Source organism: Cyprinodon tularosa, unplaced genomic scaffold (assembly GCF_016077235.1).
Source record: "Cyprinodon tularosa strain WSP-4 unplaced genomic scaffold, ASM1607723v1 ctg619, whole genome shotgun sequence".
Taxonomy (NCBI): Eukaryota; Metazoa; Chordata; class Actinopteri; order Cyprinodontiformes; family Cyprinodontidae; genus Cyprinodon; species Cyprinodon tularosa.
The window spans coordinates 303,140-326,243 of NW_024039362.1; the positions used below are offsets into that span (position 1 = coordinate 303,140).

Consider the following 23,104-nt stretch of genomic DNA (forward strand, 5'->3'; position numbering starts at 1 on the left):
CTTGAGTTTTATGGTTTTAATCTGAGGAAATATGGAAATTATTTAAGTAGTATTTCTAATTTTACATCCAATACAGTTTGTTTGGACATACTTTAATAATAGAGGAAAGGTTTCTGATTTTCCTCACAAGACAGTTTTTTGTAATGTTTAAATGTACATATAGATGTATAAGCAAATCATACTACAAAGCTAAAATGTTGAAAATACTAAAAAAAGATCAAGATTTAACTTCTGTAACATCTGTCAATAATCTCTTTATTGAACAAACGTTAATAGCAATAATTAAGAATAAAAAAAAAAAATGTTGGCTTTGTATGAATCCTTGTTAAACATGTCCCTTTGTACTTACCTCTGTCTGTATCATATAGGAAGACGAATTTGTTCCAGTCATAGTGGTCAAGCAGGGACAGTAGGGCTCCTCTGATGGACGGCCGGAGCTGCAGCGTGAACTGTCCCTCGCCCTCAGTGGGGAAGCTGGGCGTCACCAGACTGATGTGCAGGGCTCCACAGAACGACGTCAGCGTGTTCACAGAACGCTTGTCGTAAAGGCCAAAAATGGCAAAAACTCCCCTCGAATACTGTGAACAGACTGATGTGATGAAAAGAGGAAGCAGGGAAGGACATGGGGATCAAGATGGGAAATTGGTTGAAAGTGGAGGAAAATGAGAAAAAATTAAGAGCTGAAATTTAATGTTTGCTTGTAGTCATTTACAAACCTGTATTAGTAATTATTACACACACACACACGTATAAGTATACATACATATATATGCAAAACTTTTTAAAACCTGACTTTGCAAATCAGTTCTACAGTTCTACAAAAAAACCAAGAGAGGAAGAATTCAGAACACACGGGTCTTAATTAAATTCGCTCTGTGGAATATGTTTAAATATGCCAACCATTTTAATGAGCTACTACTTGAGCTAGTGTCAGCCCTACACTACCTCCTCTTTCCTAATTAGACCCACAAACTGCATATTTTTAATAGTGTATGTGCCTGAAATTCAAAAGTACTTTTTTAACCTCAACAGAAGTTGAAACAGCATCAATCAAATTTACCTCAGAAACAGATAAAAAGAATTCATGGCACCAGTAGACAAATCTTGTCTGTCTCGCAGCATCATGTACCGATAAACATTTGGAAGTCCCCAGTACCAAAATAAAACAAAGAAAAGAACTGACTGACTGACCTAGCAGTATTTGCATTCATTAAATAAATGACATCAAAATATCCTGACCTGCTAAAAAGTAGATTACAGCCATTGACAGAGCAACCAGCACATTCCAAGGATGCAGTTATTTGCCATGACACTACATGTGAAGTAAGGGAGCTTAGAATGTTTAACCTTGGTTATTTTAATGTAAAATTGTCAGATCATAGAAAAGAAATGGTGTTTACTTTTTTATGATGTCCATCTTACAGTAAGTGCTCATCCTCTTTTTGGTATCCCTTTCTTTGGCCACACTCGTCCTTGCAGTGAGATACTTTCAAGTAGGCTTTTTATTGCACTCTGACTCTTCTGCGTCATAATTCACTCTCCTTCTTGAGCTACGTCATCAAGGAGTAAACACTAAGACTGAGCCTTTGCTTTAGCAGCTTCACATGACTCCGAAAGCTTTTTTTGTCATCATTCTTTTTTTAATCTTTTCATGCATTGCATCATCTGTATCCCTGGACCCTTTCTCTAGTTTTTTCAAGGCAGACTCCCTTCATCCTCTCTTTCAGCTTCAACCATCCACTCTCTCTCATCTCTTCCCCCCTTCTGCATTTATGACTGCCTACACTCCCTCCTTCTTCTTTTCCTTCTCCTCCTGGGACTGAGAGTAATTCCATTATCAGCTATAAGCCTCAGTGGGGGTAAACACTGAGGGAAATGCAGCTTTGCCGGTTCGCCTTGTGGCAATTAAACAAAGCCATGGCCTCTGCACCCGGCCAGCGATAAGGCAGGGATTTAGTCTTAGATTATGACAGGAGCTAAATGTCTTCAATTCAGAGAACTCGCATAGGAGCTGTACTGTGCTTGCGTCATTCAGCTGCCGCTGAGTCATGCCATCCTAGGCAAATTTTTTTGTTGCGATTTACATAGACTCAGCATGTTTTTACATTTCTTATCTTAAGAAGGACAGGTAAAGAGATGAGACTGAAAGGTGTTAATCTTTCACTGATGAACCAGCAAAGTATCGTCACTAAGTTACTTGCCTATTTTGAACTAAACCACTGGGGAATTAAATTTTAATACTCTCAATAAAATAAATAAAGAAATAAGTCTATAATTAATATGGCAGTGAAAAGGGATTAAAGCTGACATCAAGCAGGGAAATATGATTAAACCAGTTGGGAAAAATTGCACGGCTTTATCTTTGATAGCAGCCATCTGATAAACACATTTCAGGAAGATATTAGAAATATAAAAGTAAAGACAAAATAAAATAAATTAATATGAACCGGATAACACAAATATGGGATAGGAATTGAAATCCTGTTCAGAACCGGTTCTGTGTGCTCCAATTTCATGGCACCATTTGTCGCGTAACGATTGTCTTAATGGTTCCAGGCAGCACCAGAGCCTAGCGCTGGGCAGCATGACTTACGTCACGTTTTTCGCGGAAGTTACGCAAGTGACCAGGCGTAAGTCTTGAAAAGCAAAAAAAAATAAAAAATGGTGTCCCATCGGGTAAAGCGATCGAAAGTTTGGCTACATTTTAAGGAAGAGAAAGATGGCAACAAGGCGCTTTGCAATCATTGCAAAGTGGCAATTACATATGTGGGAGGAAATGCATCCAATATGCATAAACACCAGTGCACAAAACATGGCATACATTTGAACAAATGCCGTGTTTTTGATGATTCTGGACAGAAGCTAAAGTTACGACCAGCATGGAAGGCAACTCTGGTGGTAAAAAGCTAGTTTTATATCACTGGATGTGCTTAATGTGGTTCTTAGTAAATCATATGCCATTTCTGAAAATAAACCAATTTCCTACCCCTCTTTGGGGTTATTAAACATGCTACGTAGTTGCTCCGCAGTTCAGGGAGCGAGAGAAAGGCAACAATCGTTTATTTAAATCAGGGGGGAGATAAGTTTATTTCCTGAAATTTTACATTAATGCTTTTTCTTTCAATGGATGCCCTCTCCGTTAGATTTAGATGACTGTGAAGTGTAGCCTGACTGGCTTAGAGGCTGGCAGCTCCCGTTCACTGCCTTCTGTTTTCTCTGAGGCAGGCATAAATAGAATGTCCCAGGTAAAGGTAGACAAATGTAACCGTGCACTTATCAAGTTCATTGTTTCACAGAATCAATACGAGAATCGATAAGGAATCGAATCGTTTCACAGAACCGACAAGGGAATCGGAATTATGAAAACCTTATCAATTCCCAACCCTTCTTATGACCCCAAATCACTCGGTCCAGTCACCAGTTTTCAGGACGATTTATTTATCTTTAACCTTTATTCTGACAGTTACTTTTAGCAGGAAAATTGAGTTCACAAAGCTCAAACTGGACTGATTTACTTTAATTACTGATTTACTTTAATGGCCAACACAACCACTATGCTCCAACATAGCACCTTGATGATACAGTGATACTGGAGATCTAATTCAAGAATATGCTGTAAAAAATATGCAGACACTAAAAAATAGGAAAAAATAAAATTTACTGAGGAATATTTTCTAAAGTCTGTGCCATGAAGAGAGCAGCTCTGGACGCAAAATTCAACACCAACCTAGTACTACAAAGGTGTAATCAAATACAGGTATGGTAAGCATATGCAAGGAGGTAACTGACAACAGTGTGTATAGGTCTAAAAACAATCAAAATAAAACTGAGTTAAATCCTGGATAAGTTTTGTCAGCATTCAGCAATTTTCTGTTCAAGTTAGTTATTATATTCTATGGCCGGAGCAACTCTCACTCCCTTCCTTGGATTTTTAAATAGTTAAGTTGATTTTATTTGGTATTTAGTGCTGTTGTAATTAATGACTTTTGTGTTTCCACTGATAAGCTAAAGCTGAAAAGAAGATTTACTTAAAAGCCTTTTGATCTAGAGAGAGAGGTACCTCAATTACGGTCCATGAGGTTGTGTCCTGCATCTTTTATATCCATCTCCGCTTCCACAAACCTGAATTAATTGGCTAAATAACCTCCTCAGCTTGTGGTCAAGTTCTTCAGAGTCCTGCTAATGACACTAGTAGTTGAATCAGGTGTGTTGAAGAAGACGGACATGTAAAAGATGCAGGACATCAAACCTCAAGGACAGGAATAGAGGAACCCTGCTATGGAGGTAAGTTTCAGAAAAAATTCTTTACTGACAAATAAATTAAACAAAAGGAACTTCTCTGATCACCACCCAAGTAGACTGAACTAAGGAAAAGATCTTTGACTTGTTTTAGCACAAGTTTTAAAACATCTAGTTTGTTTTATTGTTTTTTTTTTGTTTTTTTTTATTAAAAACATTAAACAAAAAAAAAAACAATTGTATCTTGACTGATAGCATAAAGGAACATTTCATAAATGATTTCAGTAATTTATATTAAACAACTTATATTTGATAACTGCATTGCCATGATCTTGGTGCTGATGAGTGACTTAATTACTCTTTTCATTCACCTGCTTATTATCTCCGTCTGTTTCCTCATCACATTCATTTTATCCACTTGTTCCTGCCCCTATTTAACCTGCCTGTTTTCAGTCGCCAGAGAACATTATTCACGAGCCAGTGGTGAGGGGAAGTCAGCGTTACCTTAGTGTTTCTGATGACCTATTCTGCCTCTCAACCACTGAGCCTCCCTTTTCTGTTTGCCTGACCTGTCTATGGAATCCTGCTGGATTTTGCCTGTTAGCTGAACTTGCAGCCGTGTCCAGTTACCGGCCTATTTCCCTCTGGAACCTCTTTGGAATTCTGTTCTCCAGGTTCTGTATCCTGACCACGTCCTCGACACTGCCTTTGGCTTTGCAATCTGGATTATCCTGCCTTCATTTGCTCAGATCTGATCTCCTCTTGTTTTCCATCCTCTGGGTCTGCAGCATCTGAGACCCTATGAGCGGCGCCCACCACATTTTGTTTTCAGTTGACTGGCTGGAATCAACAATGTTCTCCAGGCACAGATAGATCTATTAAACCAGGTTTGTGAGTCATTTTCATAACCTTCCTCCGCCAGATTTACATGGTCACTAACCTTTGTTTTTTTTCTCTCTGCAGAGGTTCCTGCCTTAGATGCCCACAATCCAAAATTAGGGGAAGGGAATGCACCTGAAGTGCACCCAATGTGCAAACTACTTCAACATCAAATATGACTTTCTGCCACAAACACAGCAACTAGTGCATCTAATTAACTGTCTTAAGAGCTTTTGAGTATCATGTAAAGCTCAGCTGACTGAATAAGAACTGCAAGTTAATGGTAACATTGGTACAGTATTTTGCAAAAACACTGGAAACTGTACAATGAATAACCATTGAAATTGTAGCAAAAGGGAGGTTTAAAAATTTAACGCTATCAGTGAAGAAATGGCAGTTTGACCTTTTCTTAAAAGATAGAACTAAACTTTGTTGCAATTTCGAACTATAATACTGTACATGTGTACAATCTAACTTTGTAACTTGCGTTAAAGTTTCTATTAAGTTTATCTGTTTTCCTTCTTTTAAATATTTATTTCCTTCTTAGTTTTTAAAAAAAGGCAATTTATTTGTGTGTTAAATGCTGACATATCATTCATTCTGAATGGAGCAACATGCAATGAGTTTGTGCGAAGTCACAAAATCCAGGGTTCGTATTGTGATTATTGTTTGAAAAAACAATATCCCTCTCTCTCCCAAAGTCCTTTAGTTAGTTTATGTTATCTTAGAAAATTTTTGGATTTATCATTAATTGAAAAAGGAAAAAAAAAACTTATATATAGAATTATATAGAGTTTTTTGCATTAAAAAATATATTTGACAGGATCTTTCTTTCACAGCAACTTGGTTAATAACTGTATCTATCTTGGAGAGTTTGTTTGTTCAGCCTCCTGAGTCTCTATTAAAGCTACCTCAGACAGCCTAAAGCCTCATCACTAATTTTGAAATAATACCAAATCCGCTGAGCCTGCCTCCTAGACCACATAACAAATGACAATGTTTATCTTGGTCTTTTTAAATTTTATTCTTCACTCTCACCTCCACATTCTTATCTTGCATGTGTTTATTAATCTTGGTTTTGCATTTCAACCACTCTTCCTTTTGCTTTCTCCATCTCCCCTTATGATTTAAATCTCTGAGAGATTTTCTCTTTACAACCCTCTCTTCCAACAACACCGGCCTGCCTCGAGGCTGGAATGCACCAGACAGTGGCGTCATTGTAATATAACGTGCGCTAAGCTTGGTTCATAAAGTTTTAATGAGAGAAGCAGACCAGCGGCATGGTGCATCATCACTACATTAAAAGCACCGGACACAATGGGTCCCATGGGACTTCCTCCTGCTTTTTTTTATCTCTCACTTGCTTGCTTTTTCTGGGGTGTTCGTGATTGCTCCTTCTTTCTGTCAAGCAATTAGTAGAGGTGGTACACATTTTTTATAAAACTGCAATCGACATTTGTTTACATCTTATATTTTTTTTTCTAAAATGTTTATTCACTTTAAAATTGTATGAGACCTCATCTTAAAAAAAAAAAAAAAAACATTAAAGTCAATTATTCTGCAATATGTACAAGATATGCCCAAAACTAAAATTACTAAAATACTCCTTAGTATAGGCGACCCATGGTAGAATAAACATCTAAAGCCCAATCATAGTATATATAGTACTGGACTTATTTATAACATATCAAAAGAATACAATATACAGTATGCCAAAGGTCCTTACCATTTGTGTTAAAAAAAGGAATATTGTCCCTCCCTAAAGCTATAGTGGACGATTTTTACGAATCTTTGAAAAGACCCGCCATCTCCACTTAAAAAGAAATACACATGCTTAACCGTGTACCTGATCCAGAGAGGGAACGCCTTTTAAACACATTCGAGAGCATGCATGAGTCCAAGGTTCCTTATGCACATACGTGTAAGATTAGTACAAGAGTCGACATGTAAAAGTTTCATGAACATTCAGTTCTGGTGAAGTCCACCAGCCAGCCAGCCATTATCTTCTACTTTATCCGGGACCAGGATGTGGAGGCAGCAGGAGGCATACACCACCTCCAGCTGCTCTTGGGGGACCCCGAGGCAAAACCAGGCCAGCTCACAGACACAGTCCCTCCAATAGGACATGACCAGGAGGCACCCAGAATAGATGCCTGAGCAACCTCAGCTGGCTCCTTTCAACATGGAGGAGCACTACACCGAACTCCTCCCGGAAAACTGAGCTCCTCATCCAATCTCGAAGGGTGCGCCAAACCACCCTGCAAAGGAAACTCATTTTCGGCCGCTTGTATTCATAATCTTGTCCTTTCGGTCATTACCGAGATCTCATGAACATAGGTGAAGGTGGGAACAAAGATTGATAGGTAAATCAAGAGCTTTGCCCCCTAACTCAGCTTCCTCTTCACCACAACAGTCGGATACACAACAGTATCACTAGTATTAATTTTTTTTTTTTTTAAAGTACAGAGACTTCACAAAATACAGCTTTGGGAGAGTTTAAAGCAAAAATCTAAAAACACAAAAGCCCTGCTCACCTTTGCTTACTTTAATACACAATGCAACACATACTTGTGATTGACAGCTTTCTACAAGCTTTTACTTCTTTAGGAGGCAGAAGAGACTAAAGTTACCTGGTGCTGCTTTAATAATTAAAGTTACAGACTACAACTTTAAGCTCAAGCTAATTTGCTCTATGCAGCAGGACAAAGATTCCAAGTAACAAGTCATTTTCTGCTTAACTAGAAGCAAAAAACAAAAAATAAAGAATATTGGAGTGGTCTGGTAAAAATTCAGACTTAAATGCATTCTGATGTTATGTAACTATAACCAAGTTTCTCTATCCTAAAAATGTCTGATTTTGTTTTTACAATTCTAAAAGAAAATGGGAACACTGATACAATGTAATGCATCAGACTCATTACCAGTGATTGTAAATGCTTAATTACAGTTAATGCTAAGGGTGGCAAAACAATGGAGGAAATCATTGTATTCCAAGTGATAGCAAACTGATATTGCTTAGAATATTTCAATACCTCTTAATAATACTGACACTCCATTTTTTCCCTTCTCTCTATAGCTGGCACTCTTTCTGTCATATTTTTGTTCCTATGTGTTTACAAAATACTCCTTTCTCTATATGACAGAATGAAAACACACACAGATTAACCTACTACCGATTATGCTGTCAGCTCATTTCAGACCAGCTCAGCTCCATAAGTTCCTCACACACATTAAAACACAGTCACCTATGACAGCATCCGTGAGCCCGTTCAACTCTTCTGCGTCACTCATAACATCTACAGACTTTGCCCTGATGCTGCAGTTTGTTTTCCCACATGAAAACAGTCATGAAGATGACAAATTATCCAGACTGCTTACACTGCAAAATATTGCTCACTCATTACTAGGAGGCAAAGCAAAAATAAACGAAGCATCAGGGTAAATGGGGATACAAGACACTTTAAAAGCCATAAGGTGTATTTTTCCCTGCAGTGGTCAGAAATGTCTACAGTGCAGTGCAGTAATCCTTGGATGGAGGTTGGTCAACCATAAATACTAATGATAATGGTCTTTAATGAACAATATAATTAGCTAAAAATCTACTGCGTCTCATATCGTTAAGTCTGTTTCCAGTTTTAGACTCCTCAGTCGAAGAGTCCTGTGCATAAATTTTATTCAGTGCTGCTAAAAGCTTGTTATGATCCTTCCACAGGAAAAGAAGCGTCAACATATGCCTCTATACTAAAGCACAAACAGAAAGATTATATATATATATATATATATATATATATATATATATATATATATATATATATATATATATATATATATATATATATATATATATATATATATATATATATATATATATATATATACATACATAAAGAAAAAATTGGTATCAACTATTATTACTATTCCTTCTGCTATATAATCAGATAATCAGACAACCAGTTTTGTATCTTGCTGCCTATGTTGCTGTATCTAAAAATATACTCAAACCTAGAAAGTCCTTCGATGTGGACTAAAAGAGAAGTACATTTTTCCTTAGGTTTCATATGGTTAGCCTTCACATTGTACCTTTTTCAAGTAAACTAGAACTTGTACCCAAAGCCCAGTGTGATGATTATTACTCCTATTGAATATAAATGACAAGAGAAGGACTGAGCATAGATAGAAATGGAGGAAAGCTATCATATGCATCCTATGACATTGCTATTCAGCATATCTGAGCTGTTGAACCTCACAATCATTGTAGGTAATAAAAGCAGGTCATTTCACCCAAGTTTCTATTTTTGAAACAGCGTCAGACCAAAAATGGCAGGTGTGTATAAAACCTAAAAACACATTTATAGTGGGTGTAAATGTGATTGGCGATGAAAATATCAAATACCATCACATAAATTCCAGTTAGTGAGTCCTCTGGAATAGAGGTGGTAAACTTTACATTGAACTGCTACACGAAGGAGGATATTTTCTACTTCCTCAGCCTGGAGGTTGGGCTCTGTATATTTAATGACGACTCCTAAGAGGAAAAGCTATGATAGCTTTTGGGGTTCTTCTTTCTAGTGTATTTTTTATTTAGTTATACATTTTTTTCTTGAACTTATTTAGTTTAAATTTGTTTTCTCAGTGGGTTTGTAAATATTTATATTTTAATAATGCTTACAGTAGTTGTAATTTCATTTGTACCGGTGCTAGTTTTAGCTTTTTCATATTGTGCTTTTCTTTTTTCTGGCTCAGGATTTACAAAATGTTAGAATAAGATATTTATAAAATGTTGTGGGTTATGTTATGTAATAAAGTCAAGATACCTTTCTTTATTGCTTAGATAGCTGTCATAAACCGATGTCAATTTACGTCAGATACTGTAGCTCACATCAGTTTGCAAATGTATAAAAAATTTGATAAGCACAAAGGCATACATTGTGTATGTCAGAGTTAGTTGTGGTTTGAGGACCCAAACGCAGAGGCAGAGAGGCTGAGGAGATTTCTTGCAGTTTAATGGGGCAAAAAGTAAACAAAGGCAGGAATGCAAAAATCCAACTAATAATGAAAAGTAAACCAGAACTATGGAGACATCAAAAACACGAGGAGCCAGGGAGAGACGAGGTAGGTGGACAACAGCATGGGAAGACAGCAAAGACAAGGAACCAACAAAGAGTGAGAGCAGAGGGAGAGCATATATAGCTGACAGAGACAAAGGGAGGGTTAACGAGCTGACAAGGAGCAGGTGTGAGAGGAGACAACGAGGGAGCCAAGGGGAAAGGAACACACACACAAGAGGGCAACAGAGAACAATAGAACCAAGACCATGACAGTGTAATTTTTATTTATTTTTTGTTGGCTTTAGAAAAAAAACAATTCCGTTTTAGTTATTTATAGTTTTATTTGCTCTAATAACACCTTTTATTTATTTAGGTTAAGGAAATTATTCCCACATTTCTGTTTATATTTTTCCGCTACTTTTTGTTGACTTTAATTATCCTGCTAAAATGAAAAATAACTATTACATGAATTAATTAGAAAGTAAATAATGTATAATAGCAGTTCAACCCTCTCCAAATATTTGCAATGCAACGGTGAGTGAAACTTCATCCATGCAGACATAGCTTCTGCATAGCATTACATCATGCAATATATCTTTGGATCATTACAAAGACATTAGCTTTATTAGCTTTAGTTATTACTTTAATGGCACAGTTACACTAAACAAACTGGTTTATAACCTTGATTTAAAAGAGCAAAGGATTTCAGAATTTTGTAACATTTTGGTAGGTTTGTTGCAGATGAGTGGAAATAAGAAACTGAATTAGACTACCCGTACTCCATGTTTTGTTCGAATTTATATATGATGTGGACTAAACTCAAGCAAGGAAATTTAAAAGCTGAAGTTAGGTAAGACTAACCCTAGATTCACTGGGCTAACTTACTGAACAGAGACAATACAGCAGAGGAATGATTCTGCATATATTACTTAAACTAAATCCCATTGATTCACTCACTCTTGCTCTTCACAAAGCGTTGAGTTGTTCATTCTTTATATGAGGCTGTGTAAGCTGTTGTGTTAATAAATCACCACAAAACTGAATCATCCCCTGATTGTTGCATTTCTTGAATTGTTCTGAGTGATGTTGTATCAGTTACTAACATACTATACCAATGAAGTGAAAGAGGAAATATATGATCTGGAATAGATAAAACTTTATGTCATAGATTTTTTTAGGATAATCTGGAAATTATTCTTTTTTATTAGTAACGAATGTTTTATGCAAAAGTCCATACTATATATGATTAATTTAGTCGCAGATGTAAAGATACCTAATTGAAAAACAGGGTAAAAAAATACTCCTCTTTTTCTGTGCCAGAAAGACTCACCCTATTACTGCTGTACAGCACAATAGTGAAGGCTGGAGGTCTTTCTTCAAGTAAAACCAGCTGTCAGTTGGTCAATAGAAACACAGGAGGTTCCGTTGAACCAAGCAGAGTCAGTTGGGCCAGTGGAAATGGGGCATCAGAACATAGAAACCAGAAATATTTTCAATGATTTAAAGTAGCTTAGTCCAACTGCTCTGTAGTTAAGGCAGAAGAGTAAAATCTTTAAAGTAAAGAATGCAAATAAAAGCAAGTGGTGAAAGTGTCTTAGCAAGCCAAGCAAAGCAGCCCTACAATGTATGTTGTTTATCTTGAAATGCAATTGAATTTCAAAACAGTTACACAATAGTGTAGCTGAGGTGTAAAGATAAAAACACATCTGCTACATATGCAGAATTGTAATCAATAGGAAAACAAAAATACTAAGTTATGAATGACGATATGTATTTCTTCAAAACACTGTTGTGAAGATGAGATAAAGGTTAAAACTTTTTGAATTCTGTTATTTACAAAACTCCCACTTACGAGGGCTAATAAATGTTGTTATGTGAATCTTAATGAAGCTTGGCTAATTTTTTTTCCTTTGGTGATAGTGTTAAATCTTTAGACCGTACATATGGACATTCTCATATTGAGACTAGTTTAAATTAAATTTGTTGAATGACCCAACTGACCCTCTTCATTTTTATTTTTTTTTTGTACCTGTGGAATGCTGTACAACATTGACCAAATCTAACACTTTATGTTATTTAAGGGTTAGAAATCTGTGAAAAAAATAGAGGATATCAATATTAAACTAGAGTTAAATGTTACAAAGTCATTAAACTTGTCAAGAATCTAACAAGCCTTGTTTAATTTTCTTTAAGCAAAAACATAGGGGATTTAAATTGACATACAGAACTAATTTTTTTTTATTTTATTCTAAAATTTTATGCTTTGGAACGAATTTAATGCTTTGTAATATATATAAAGAAGTCATAGCTGGGACGGTGCACTTGAGTGAAAACTGTAAAAGGAAACAAATGGTAAACAATGCTGATTACAAGTCATAAGCTTTGCTGGTTAATTAATAGCTGAATGTAGGACTCGCATGGCAAGTTCATTTTGCCATATCTGAACTTAAACAAAAGCACAAACAAAAAAATTATAGCAGCAGAATTTAAACAATTTTGTGTATAACTGAAGTACGTCAATATAACAAAAGAAAAGAAACCTAAGAATTGATTGGATACATCTGTCACATGCAAACCTCATTTAATCAGTGCGACAACTTGCCACAAGCTGAGCCACATCTGATTCGTAAAATTTGTTATGGTTGAGCTGGACTGGATAACAAATGTTTTGATCTATTTCAATTGAAGAGTCATCACAACACGGATCTGATTATAAAAGACAAATATGCTAAGAAAAAAAAAACATTTTAGATTACCTGGGACTAAAGGTCAACCAGCGACTGTTTCCTGAAATGTTTTTCTTATTTACTTACCTGTTTACCTTAAAGGTAAACCTCTGGAAACTTTAGCATCTTGTAAAGAAAGCTACACTTTGCTCCTATTGCCTTGCCTGTACTGAGATAAAAGCAGCTAAATGACCCAGAGTTGAGTAAAATGTAAAACCAACTTAATAAAAGTAAAATAAATTAAAAGGCTGTTATTGTAATCAGTTGATTAACAAGGGAAGGTAAAGCTTTTGATTGTATCTTAAGATAGAAATGATTGTTAATTTAAGTACAGCCAATGAAAACCATTATTAGCAAAAGACGCCACTCTAAAAGCAGTGTCTGCTAAAATATTTATCCCAATTTGCATTTTCATTGTTTTGTTTTGATCATTTATTTTCCACAAATGTAGACTATTTTTTACAGATCCATTATATAGAATAAGATTTAAAACATTTGAATTGAAGGCTATAATGTAAAAAAAGAGAAGAAAAACAACAAAACAAAATAAAACAGCAGGGCTGAACACTTTTGCTGTCAGCTTAAGAAAGCTTTATATTCTTGTTTCTTGTTTACGGAACTCCAATACACAGGAAGCGAAATTCATTGGTTTGATTAATACAAACTGTGATAGCAAACATTTGCTGCAAAGTGACTTATTCACAACTATCTCAGAGCAAATTGCTTCATAGTGACAGTAACAATGGTTCACACTTAACCTTGATACTGTTTTGCAAAACAGACAAGTATTTTTTTTTTATTCTCTTTTTGTTGCATGTAAAGAATAAACATGATTTGCCCATTTTGGAGGGGAATAAAGTCCTGCTATTAAATAAAAAACTCTGGAAGACTTTTAGAGTTTCAGCCCTGGGAAAAACAATTTAGAGATTTTACAACTAACATCATTAATTTTCATCTACTTCTAGCTGCTATCCCAGCTTTTGAGTGCAAATATTCTGTCATTAACAGATTTTAAAGGTATTTTGGATCTGAAACTGGAGAACATTCAAATACAACTTACCTTTGAGGGTCTTCCTCTATCACACCTTGGCTGACAGGGTACTAAAAAACCTGTTTCTCATTTGCAATATATACATGTGTGAGTCTAATTTTTTTACTTTAAATTACTCATAGGCCATGTTTCGCACTGACAGTCATAAATCCAAAGCCTCCCACTATGCACATATTGGAGAGGATTGCTATATTCTATTCTATTCTAATCAACAGTTGGTTGACAGTTGTCATGCTAAAAAAAACATGACATGTGAATAGGAATAAAAGTATTTTTTCTTTATACATTTTTTTTAAGGATTCTGCCCTCTGTTTAAATTTTTTTTTTATTTACTTGTTATTCTGTGTCTTTGTAGTTTATTTTCTGTCAGTTTTTATTTATTTTTTATTTCTTGAGTTACTCTCTGTTGCCCCCTTGTGTCTGTGTCCTTTCTCTTTGGCTCCCTTCTAATTAGTTCTATTCACACCTGCTCCATATCAGCTCATTAGCCCATCCTTCTTTTTGTTACACATATACCACCTCTACAGTTCCTCATTGCCGGTTTCTTGTTGTTTTGTTGCTCCCTATATGTGTTCACCCTGACATTAATTGGATTTTTGGTTTTCATTATTTTGTATTTTTGCCTCCTTTTTCTTGGACTTTTTAATCAGCAAAACTCATCTTTTCCTGCTCATCTCTGCTTTTGGGTCCTCAAAAAACTCCACACAAACCGTGAAATTATTTAGCATGTTGTGTTATTTTGCAAAAATGTCCCCCTGCTAGAAGCCTAATGCTTTTTTAGGGGCTGTGGCATAAAAGATTTTGAGAACCCCTGTGTAAACTGCTTTATTGATCAGATGAATTTTGGAATCATTGCCTTTTTTTGTCCTTTTTAAACTGATCAATAAAAACAAAACAATAAAACAGGAGTTTTGATAAAGGTAGCATAACTGCATAACTTAGGAGATAAAAAATAAAAAGTGAAAACAAAGATAGAGCTCGAAAATTGAAAACCAAAAGTACAGACTTATTAATTTTGAATTTGTTCATCAGGACAATGGAGTGGCGACTAATTGATTACTGTTCATTATATTAAAGCGCCCAATATTTTCAAGAAAAAAAAAGAATAATACAATTCAAACTTGCTTCCACATAAATTAACAAACCACTGTGGAGCCTTATAAATTTTCCTTATCACAACATGTTGCATTTTATGAAACCAGAAAGTAATTCAATAACACAATTTTAATGATGATTCAATAGATCATTTTAAGGCATCATTAAAATTAAAATACACAATGTAGAATTGTAATGAAAATATTCAATGAGAAATTATTCAAACACAATTACTTTTTAACACTTGCTGAAGAGATGAAGGTGTACAGAGAAGAATACATAGAGTATCCAGGTGTAATTTAAAATGTTAAAATGTCCTGTTTAAACACACTTGGATCACAGTAATTCAGAGTTGTAAGAACTTCTCATTTTGCACAAAATATTTATTTGTTTTAAAATGTTTGAACCCACTTTTACTGACTGACTTATTTTGTGTGAAATGTAAGGTTTTGTTTGCCAATGTTCATTGCTGGTTCGCTGAGGATTTCCGAAAGACACTAGAGTCGTCTTTGACAGCTTCAAAAAGGAATGAAAAAAGATCAAGGTTGAAAATGAATGGTTTGTCAGTGGAGTTTGGTCACCTTTTGAATTTTATACCAGGTCATAAATGGTTCATAAACAAAGCACAGTTAATAGAGATGATAGAGCACCATTTGTTATGTTGCTTTGATTGTTTAAGCAGATACCCCCCACCCAACACTCACCAAACAGCAATTCACTTTTTTTTTCTCAATGAAGAAAGAAAGAAAAAAACAGTAGGGGAAGAGAGATGTTCCAAAACCCACAAGGGAAGAGAGCAACAAAATCCTGCCAAACTGGTAGGGTTGTCAAAAATAAGGCTGAATATATTCAAAAAAACATAGAATATGACACTCTACAGTTAGCGTTAACAACTGAAAACAAGTGTTTAAATATGCTCTAGGCTCTTTAACATGTTTTGTGACTTAAGTTATTTAATGATTGCACAAACATACTTTCAGGTTCATCAGCTTCAGCTAACACATAGACAGAAATGCTCCCAGGGATGTCTTTTTTTGGCTCCCATATAAAAGTACAGGGTTGAATATCAGGTCACAAGTAGAGGAATAACAGAGAAAATGCTTCTGGGTACAACTGCTGCAATTTACTTTTTTCCAATGTATTTATATATATGCTATTGTTTGGAACTACCCATTTTTACTGGCGAGGAATATGAATGTGGTAAAAAATAAAAATAAAGAAAAATTCACTAGGCACCTGAAAGAGCTTTTTATGTTGTGTCACAGTTGATGGGTATTACAATACTTGCTGCCATAAGGTTTCCTAGCTTCATATAGTGGGTAAAAAAGGGAAAAACACATTATTGACAATTAACAAAGTAATTAAGTTCTCATTTGAGGGTCATTTTAAAGTATAATCATTTGGCTTTGATGAGATATGTGGAGTCGTCAGTATAAAAATCAAAAACCTTAGTAATTACACACGCCTAGGGCTAATAGTCTTCACAGTGATTTAACTGTTGGGAATACAAATGCGATAAACATCAGTTAGTTTCTCCTCCAGGCTTCCCCAAAACAGCAGTTCTTTTTAAATAAACTTATTTTTCTGTATTTATCAATTGAATTCTTTTTTTTTTTCTTTTTTTACAGTTGTTAATAATAAACCATCAAAAATCATAATAATTGTGAAAAAATGTTTTAAAAAAAGCACACACTTGCTGTGGGACTTGAATCCAAAAAAATCTATATTTTCATAAACCGGAAAAGTGCTGGAGACATATTTAGTAAAATGCAAGTAATTTGTTTCCAGGTGGCATTAATAAAAAAATAATTTTTACAGCAAACAGCAGATACATTTCAAACCTGTTTTAAATAATTTTTAACCTTGCAAACAATAATATTGATTTTAATTCATATAGGAAGTAAACAAGACAGGCATCTATCTGTGAAACAATATGTGAAAGAAAGAGAATGATGAACAGGAAAGTGATCTCCCAAGGCAGAGGAGCTAGCTTAATAGAACGACGGATAGAAGCTATAATAGAAGACGGGGGGCATTCGCAAGAGTGCAGAGCAGTGGCGTCCGACCAATAGAGGGCGCTAGACGCTAATCAAGGTCGCTCAATGACCTTGATTAAGACATTTAAAATAAAATAAAATTATAAAATCTAAATATTTTAAATTATATTATTATATATTTTAGCACCAAAGCTACACCCTAAGGTGACAGGAACTGTCGTCACAGTTGTTGTGCGGATGATTAACAGGTCGAGTCGTGGAGGGGAAAAAACTTACCAAGAGAAGTCGAAGGTGAAATCCTTTGGACTTGCTCTGCCGAACATCAATATTGGCTAACTGCATGCAGCAAGGCTAACACTTTATTTAGCTTGTTTGACTGCCTGCCTCCTTTTTAAAATGTGAACATCTGACCCAGCATGGATAAAGACAAGCAGGACTAATTTAAAACACTTTTTAGAAAAGGCAAAGAAGCATGAAGAGTCGGGGATTCACAAGGAAAATAATAAAATGTGTCTGTTAATTTGCATATTTGCTTTTAAATAAACACTTTCTCAGAAAATAAATAGTTTTTATATATTATATAATTATTTATATATATTTCGCCCTCCTGGAGAAAACTCCACCAGACGCCATTGGTGCAGAGGTGTTTAACGTCTTAATATCTGCTTCATTTCTGGGAAATTCACCTATTTTGTATACCCAAATGGAAAAGCAAATAACTGAGGAACTGTAAGCCTAAATTATATGTGTGATGCGTTATTTGAAAGTTAACGCCTTCTAGTTTCCGAACATATACATGAAAATTGGGTGAGTAAAACATCTAAGCTGCATCAAGCCCAAGTGCATCAGTTCAAACATGACTCAAAGTTTTTATTTTTTTTTATTTTTGAAAATAATAAGTCTTTTTTGAACAGCAGTAATAAAGACATGCTTGCTTGTACAGTAGTGGCTGCTTTGTCATGCTACATTTTGACATGCTGCTATAATTGTGCTTTGGTGCTTGCTATTTCCATAACATGAACTAGGTGGTTGAATTGTGGAGCTTTCCAAAGATGTCTAACATGTCTATATTGGTAAACATTTTACCAGTGTAATTTTCATGGATTCTGAGTTATTATTTGTGAACGCTTTAAAACGGAAAGGTTAATCGTGTTGGTCATGTGGCTTTTTATGCATGATCTAATTCTACTGTGAGTGTTGCATTGACCAACTAGTATTTCTTTACCTAAAATTGGAACACACATTGAAATGCAGACAGCAAAATTCTATTCATTATTGTATGGAAATTATATTCTATCGAACTTGTCCTCTAAATTACCTGTGTCTTTTCAATCCCACTAAGCTTTTAGCCTTTTGTAAAGTTTTGTCGTCATTAAAGGTCATGGCTACATCATCTATTTTCAAAAATAATACATGCACATGGCATCTAGCGTGGTTGATGTAGTAAAAAAAAAAAAAAAAATCAAAAAATCAAAAGCATTATAATCAAGACTGGGATATTTCAATTATGATAATTGAGAAAAAGAGAGTTTGTTTTATAAAGGACCATCAAAATGAAGGCATAGTCTTATAACGTTAAAAATAAAAAGAAAGTTGGCCTCCTGAAAGGTTATATTTACTAATGGAATATATTTCGGTTGTATCTGCTAACTCAGGCAGTTGACTAATAGCATATTTTGAATTTTATGGAAACTGATGTTGTGTCAAGCCCTGTTTATTTTCAAGTCTAATTCTTAAACTTAAGGATTTTCATCATATGAACTATATACATCAATCTATGTGCACAGGGATCGAGGAGAAAATGAGAAGCGAGAAAATTACATGCCAATGCGACTATCACTCTGTATGTGGGTTGTAGCTTGTTCTATCTCCGTCAAATGAGCCGTGGAATCTGATCAATCAGCACTTCTTCCCCTTTTTATGTAAAGTTGTGAGCAAATAAACAAATTCTTGTAACATCTCATTAATATCTCATGTTCTTTTTTATGGGGTCAGCGCTTTGCTTGAAGCAGGAGACTCATCTGGCAGGAATTCTGGATCTTCCCCATCAAAAAGGCAAAGAAGTATCAAAGACAAACATGCTGACCCTCCAGATTTACTAAGACTAAAACCTTGTAGAACTCAATTAAATCACAACATAGTAAACTGATGTAAAGTACACGTCACACAGTTACTAATATATTCTGTAAGGTTTGAACTCAACACTACTGCTTTAATTAAATGATATGCTACACTCTACACGGCTAACATAAACTGTACAACAAAAACATATAAAATGTATAATTAATAAAATTATACATTTTAAATCCCTCCATAATGTCAACACCAAGTCCTCTTCTCAGTAGCTCCATAGGACCAGGTTATTGTGTCCATATAGTGCATTTTAAAACAATTCATACAATTTTTACTTTTTTACATTTACTCCACATATGTTTGGTTGTTTGGTAAAACTGTATGTTTTTAGTGTGTAACTGTATTCTGCCCTTTTCCCTGTACCTTCAGAGATCAGTTATTGGTAGAATGGTTTCTTTCCTGTGTTTAATTAATTCCTGACACAGAGGAATTCCATAAAGAGAATATGAAAGGTCAGAGAGAAGACCCTAAATCAGAAAATCAGACTAATAGTCACTGGTTGGGCAGCTCAGACCCACAGCTCAGGTTTGAGAAGCTAAAAAGAACTGCTAGTCATGTAATCCTTGATTCTGCCCTTAATAGAAATATGACGAGAAGAAGATACTCCAATTACACATCCACACCCCACCCCTCCCTCTTTTCTGGAGGGTAGTCAATAAATAAATATATATATATATATATATATATATATATATATATATATATATATATATATATATATATATATATATATATATATATATATATATATATATATATATATATATATATATATATACACACAATATCCTGAAAAGAACAGGGGTCTAACTTGTAATTCCATAACAATTAAAATACACAGCTTCTTGCCAAAAAGCATTTTTGTTAAACAGTAAGTCATTGATTAAAAACACCCCAGGTTTCTAAATCTCTTGACCTTTAAGGACCAAAAGAAATGATTGTTCTCACTACATCATTATTAAAAAAATGACTCTAGGACCTGTAGTCACTGCAATCACTGAGGCATGTTATTAAGCTTGTAATACTGAACTTGGCGCCAACGCTCTGGGCAAAATTGCAGTCCAGAACATATCTGCTCACAACATGATCTACCAATCAGACATGAATGCACACATAGATAAACACACACACAGCCACACAAATAACTGCATAATACTGAAAATGTTATGCAGTAACTTTGCCCCACCGATAATGTCCTGAATAGCAGAGATAAAAGATAGTGGGCAAATGAGAGGGAGAAAAGAGATGATAAGAGAGGGAGAGAAGGAAAGTGCATGTCACCTGTCACAGCGCTTTGCTGGGTACCCCTAGGACACAGCCTTTTAAACAGGGATAATATGTGTCCGTGAATGACTGAGTGTGTGTGATTTGGAGAGAGGGATAGACATATAGTAAAAAGCAAGAGAGTGTGTGTGGGACAGAGATGTGACAGCAAGCCTTTTTACTCAAGTCATCTTTAAGCACTACTAACAGTAGCTAAAACCCTCTGGGCCTGTCTAGTATGAGCATAGTCATTTATCACATGCACGCACGCACACACACACACACAAGCACAATATCACAACCATTCATCACAGAGGTCAGAGTTAGAAGTATGAGAAAAGAAGAAAAGGAGAGGAGGAGCTTGCACAGAGCTACTTGCCACTTTCTACTGCTGTGATGCTCTTGATGTTTCTTGTAGGAATGTGAGGAGTTTTACTTGCCTTGTAGTTATGATGTTGTACTGAACCTCCTTCAATATTTTTTTATCCTCTTAATTTCACACTCTTGTAAAACTAACCCATGTGCAAAAAGCCATTTCGCAGGACATCATTCACCTATAGGTGGTTTTATAGTGGATGGACCTGTTGTCAAAATAGCTCAGTGTGGTCACTCTTTAAGAGCACCTGCCAGAAGATAAGTGTTCTTCTCAGCAAATAGGTGTAGAGCTAACTAGGTCAAATAAACATCTTCATTGAGGAACGCATTACAATTATGTAAAACTAATTCATCTGCAGCGGTTATTCTCTGTACCTCATCATAATGTGTTTAATGTTGTACAATGAACAAGGCTCTTAATACCTGATAAAAGAGCTGATAGAAACAACTTTCCTGCAAAGCTTTAAGCAGGGCAGTTATTTGCCACTACTAACCATCTGTTAAGTAAAGACAGAACTATAATTTTTGTCATCAACTGCAACATAAAAATGCTGCTAAAGAAAAATGCACTGCTAATAGAATAATGCAAACTCCAAAATCAATACATTCTACCTCCCAACTTGTAAACATTGAAGCCAGTTCAAAGCCCCTCTTGTGTCAGGCACTGATACCCCTTTCATTATATATTGATTGACATGCAGGGCTGCAGGTTAGTCATTGCATCATGTGACACGCACATGACCTGCAACAAAATTATTGTTGGCAGCTTTAGGAGTTAATGGTAGCATGTATACAAATGTGTTTAGGTTATCAGGGTAGGGGCAGGGTAAGGGATAGGTTAGTGTTAGATTCACAGTTTGCAGTTCATGGAAGATTTTCATGAGTTCCAGCCGAAAGCTCTCACCGTGTGTGCCGATACAAGAGGAGAGGAGTATCATGTCACGTCAGTCTCTAATGCGTGGGGGTTTTGACGTTTGACCAAACATTAATGTTTAAAGACTATGGATTAAGACTATCATGAAAAGCATTGTAAATTAAAAAGCAACAAACACAGAAGAATGGAACATCATTTAGACCTAGATTTTAGACAGATTTTATTTGTCATTTTGTTTACACAAGTGTAAAACAAAAAGAAATTACGTTTGGAAAATCATGCACAAATGCTGGAACTAACATTGACAGGACGATTGAAAAAACCCTGTGAACTCTTTGCAAAAAACAAAACAAAAACAGAAGTATCTGAGACAACTAGGGAGAGTGGAACACCAAGTCAGACCAGACTCACAGTAACACCAAGCACAAACATACGTATATGCCGATTTTCTATGTCTATAATTATCTATATAATTTGTAAAAGATTACAGCCATGTGTTGAAAGGAGACGAACAAAAACATTGTTTCTATTTTTAACCTTCAGCTTAGTTCAGCTCATCACAATGATATCATTGTGCGTCATGTCCCTCCAGACTTAAGGCCGGTTTATGCTTGATGAATCTACATTCCATACGAAAATGAGACGTACAGAACAAAATCAAAACAAGTCTATAGACATTTAAATTTGTAAATATCCTCAAATAGGAGCTGTCAGCCACCACCATACTGTAGTTCACCTACAGTATTGGTGGTTTTAAAGGGGAGAGGTCCACCACCATTTAAGCATCCACTCAGAAGTGTAAGGAAATCAAATAACATAGTTTGGCTGTGTGGTACCGCGTGAATCTCGCAGACGAATAAAGCCTAAACTGGCCTTTACATGAGAAAGATACAAAATGATGAAGATGGCTATAAGTTGTGTCAGAGGGCTTCTGCACGTGTATCCAAAAGGATGCCAAGACTGATTAACAGTCGCCAAATGCTACTACCTTTTTCATTTGTCGAGTTAATATCAGAGCACCATTCTCCACAAGGCAAGTAAATGTTTGGACCACGGTTGCGCTTCAGTCACGTTCTTTCATCTTTTTTTTTTTAGGTCAGTAGCGCTCCTGTCCCTTTGTTCCTCTGTTGTCTGTTCTTCACACGCCCATAGACAAATGCGTGTACAGAGAGCACAACTCGCCATTTAACATCTCCACCACTAGGAAAACTGTGGAGGTATAGGGAGCTACCAAGCCTTCTAAAAGACATAATGCTGATGAGGAGGGGGAGGGAGGATCTACAACCCCAAGGGCTAAGGGAAAGTTTATTGAAAAATTGGCGTTTCCGGGAAGACTGTGTTTCGCAAGAGACTGGCTTATTTATGACGGTGACGCTAAAGAGAGCAGGCACGATTAATTTGACTCACTGGCGTAACTTTCTGAA

The 23,104-nt window shown here is 35.6% G+C and overlaps 1 protein-coding gene across 6 annotated transcripts in view; it reads right to left on the minus strand.

Moving 5' to 3' along the window:
- Window positions 1-23,104, minus strand: part of gria4a (glutamate receptor, ionotropic, AMPA 4a) — a 164,909-nt gene that overhangs the window by 104,487 nt on the left and 37,318 nt on the right. For all 6 annotated transcript variants that reach the window (XM_038307702.1, XM_038307701.1, XM_038307703.1 and 3 more), the window contains exon 3: window positions 350-589. In XM_038307702.1, the coding sequence (XP_038163630.1) occupies window positions 350-589 (240 nt within the window). The remainder of the gene's footprint in view (window positions 1-349; window positions 590-23,104) is intronic.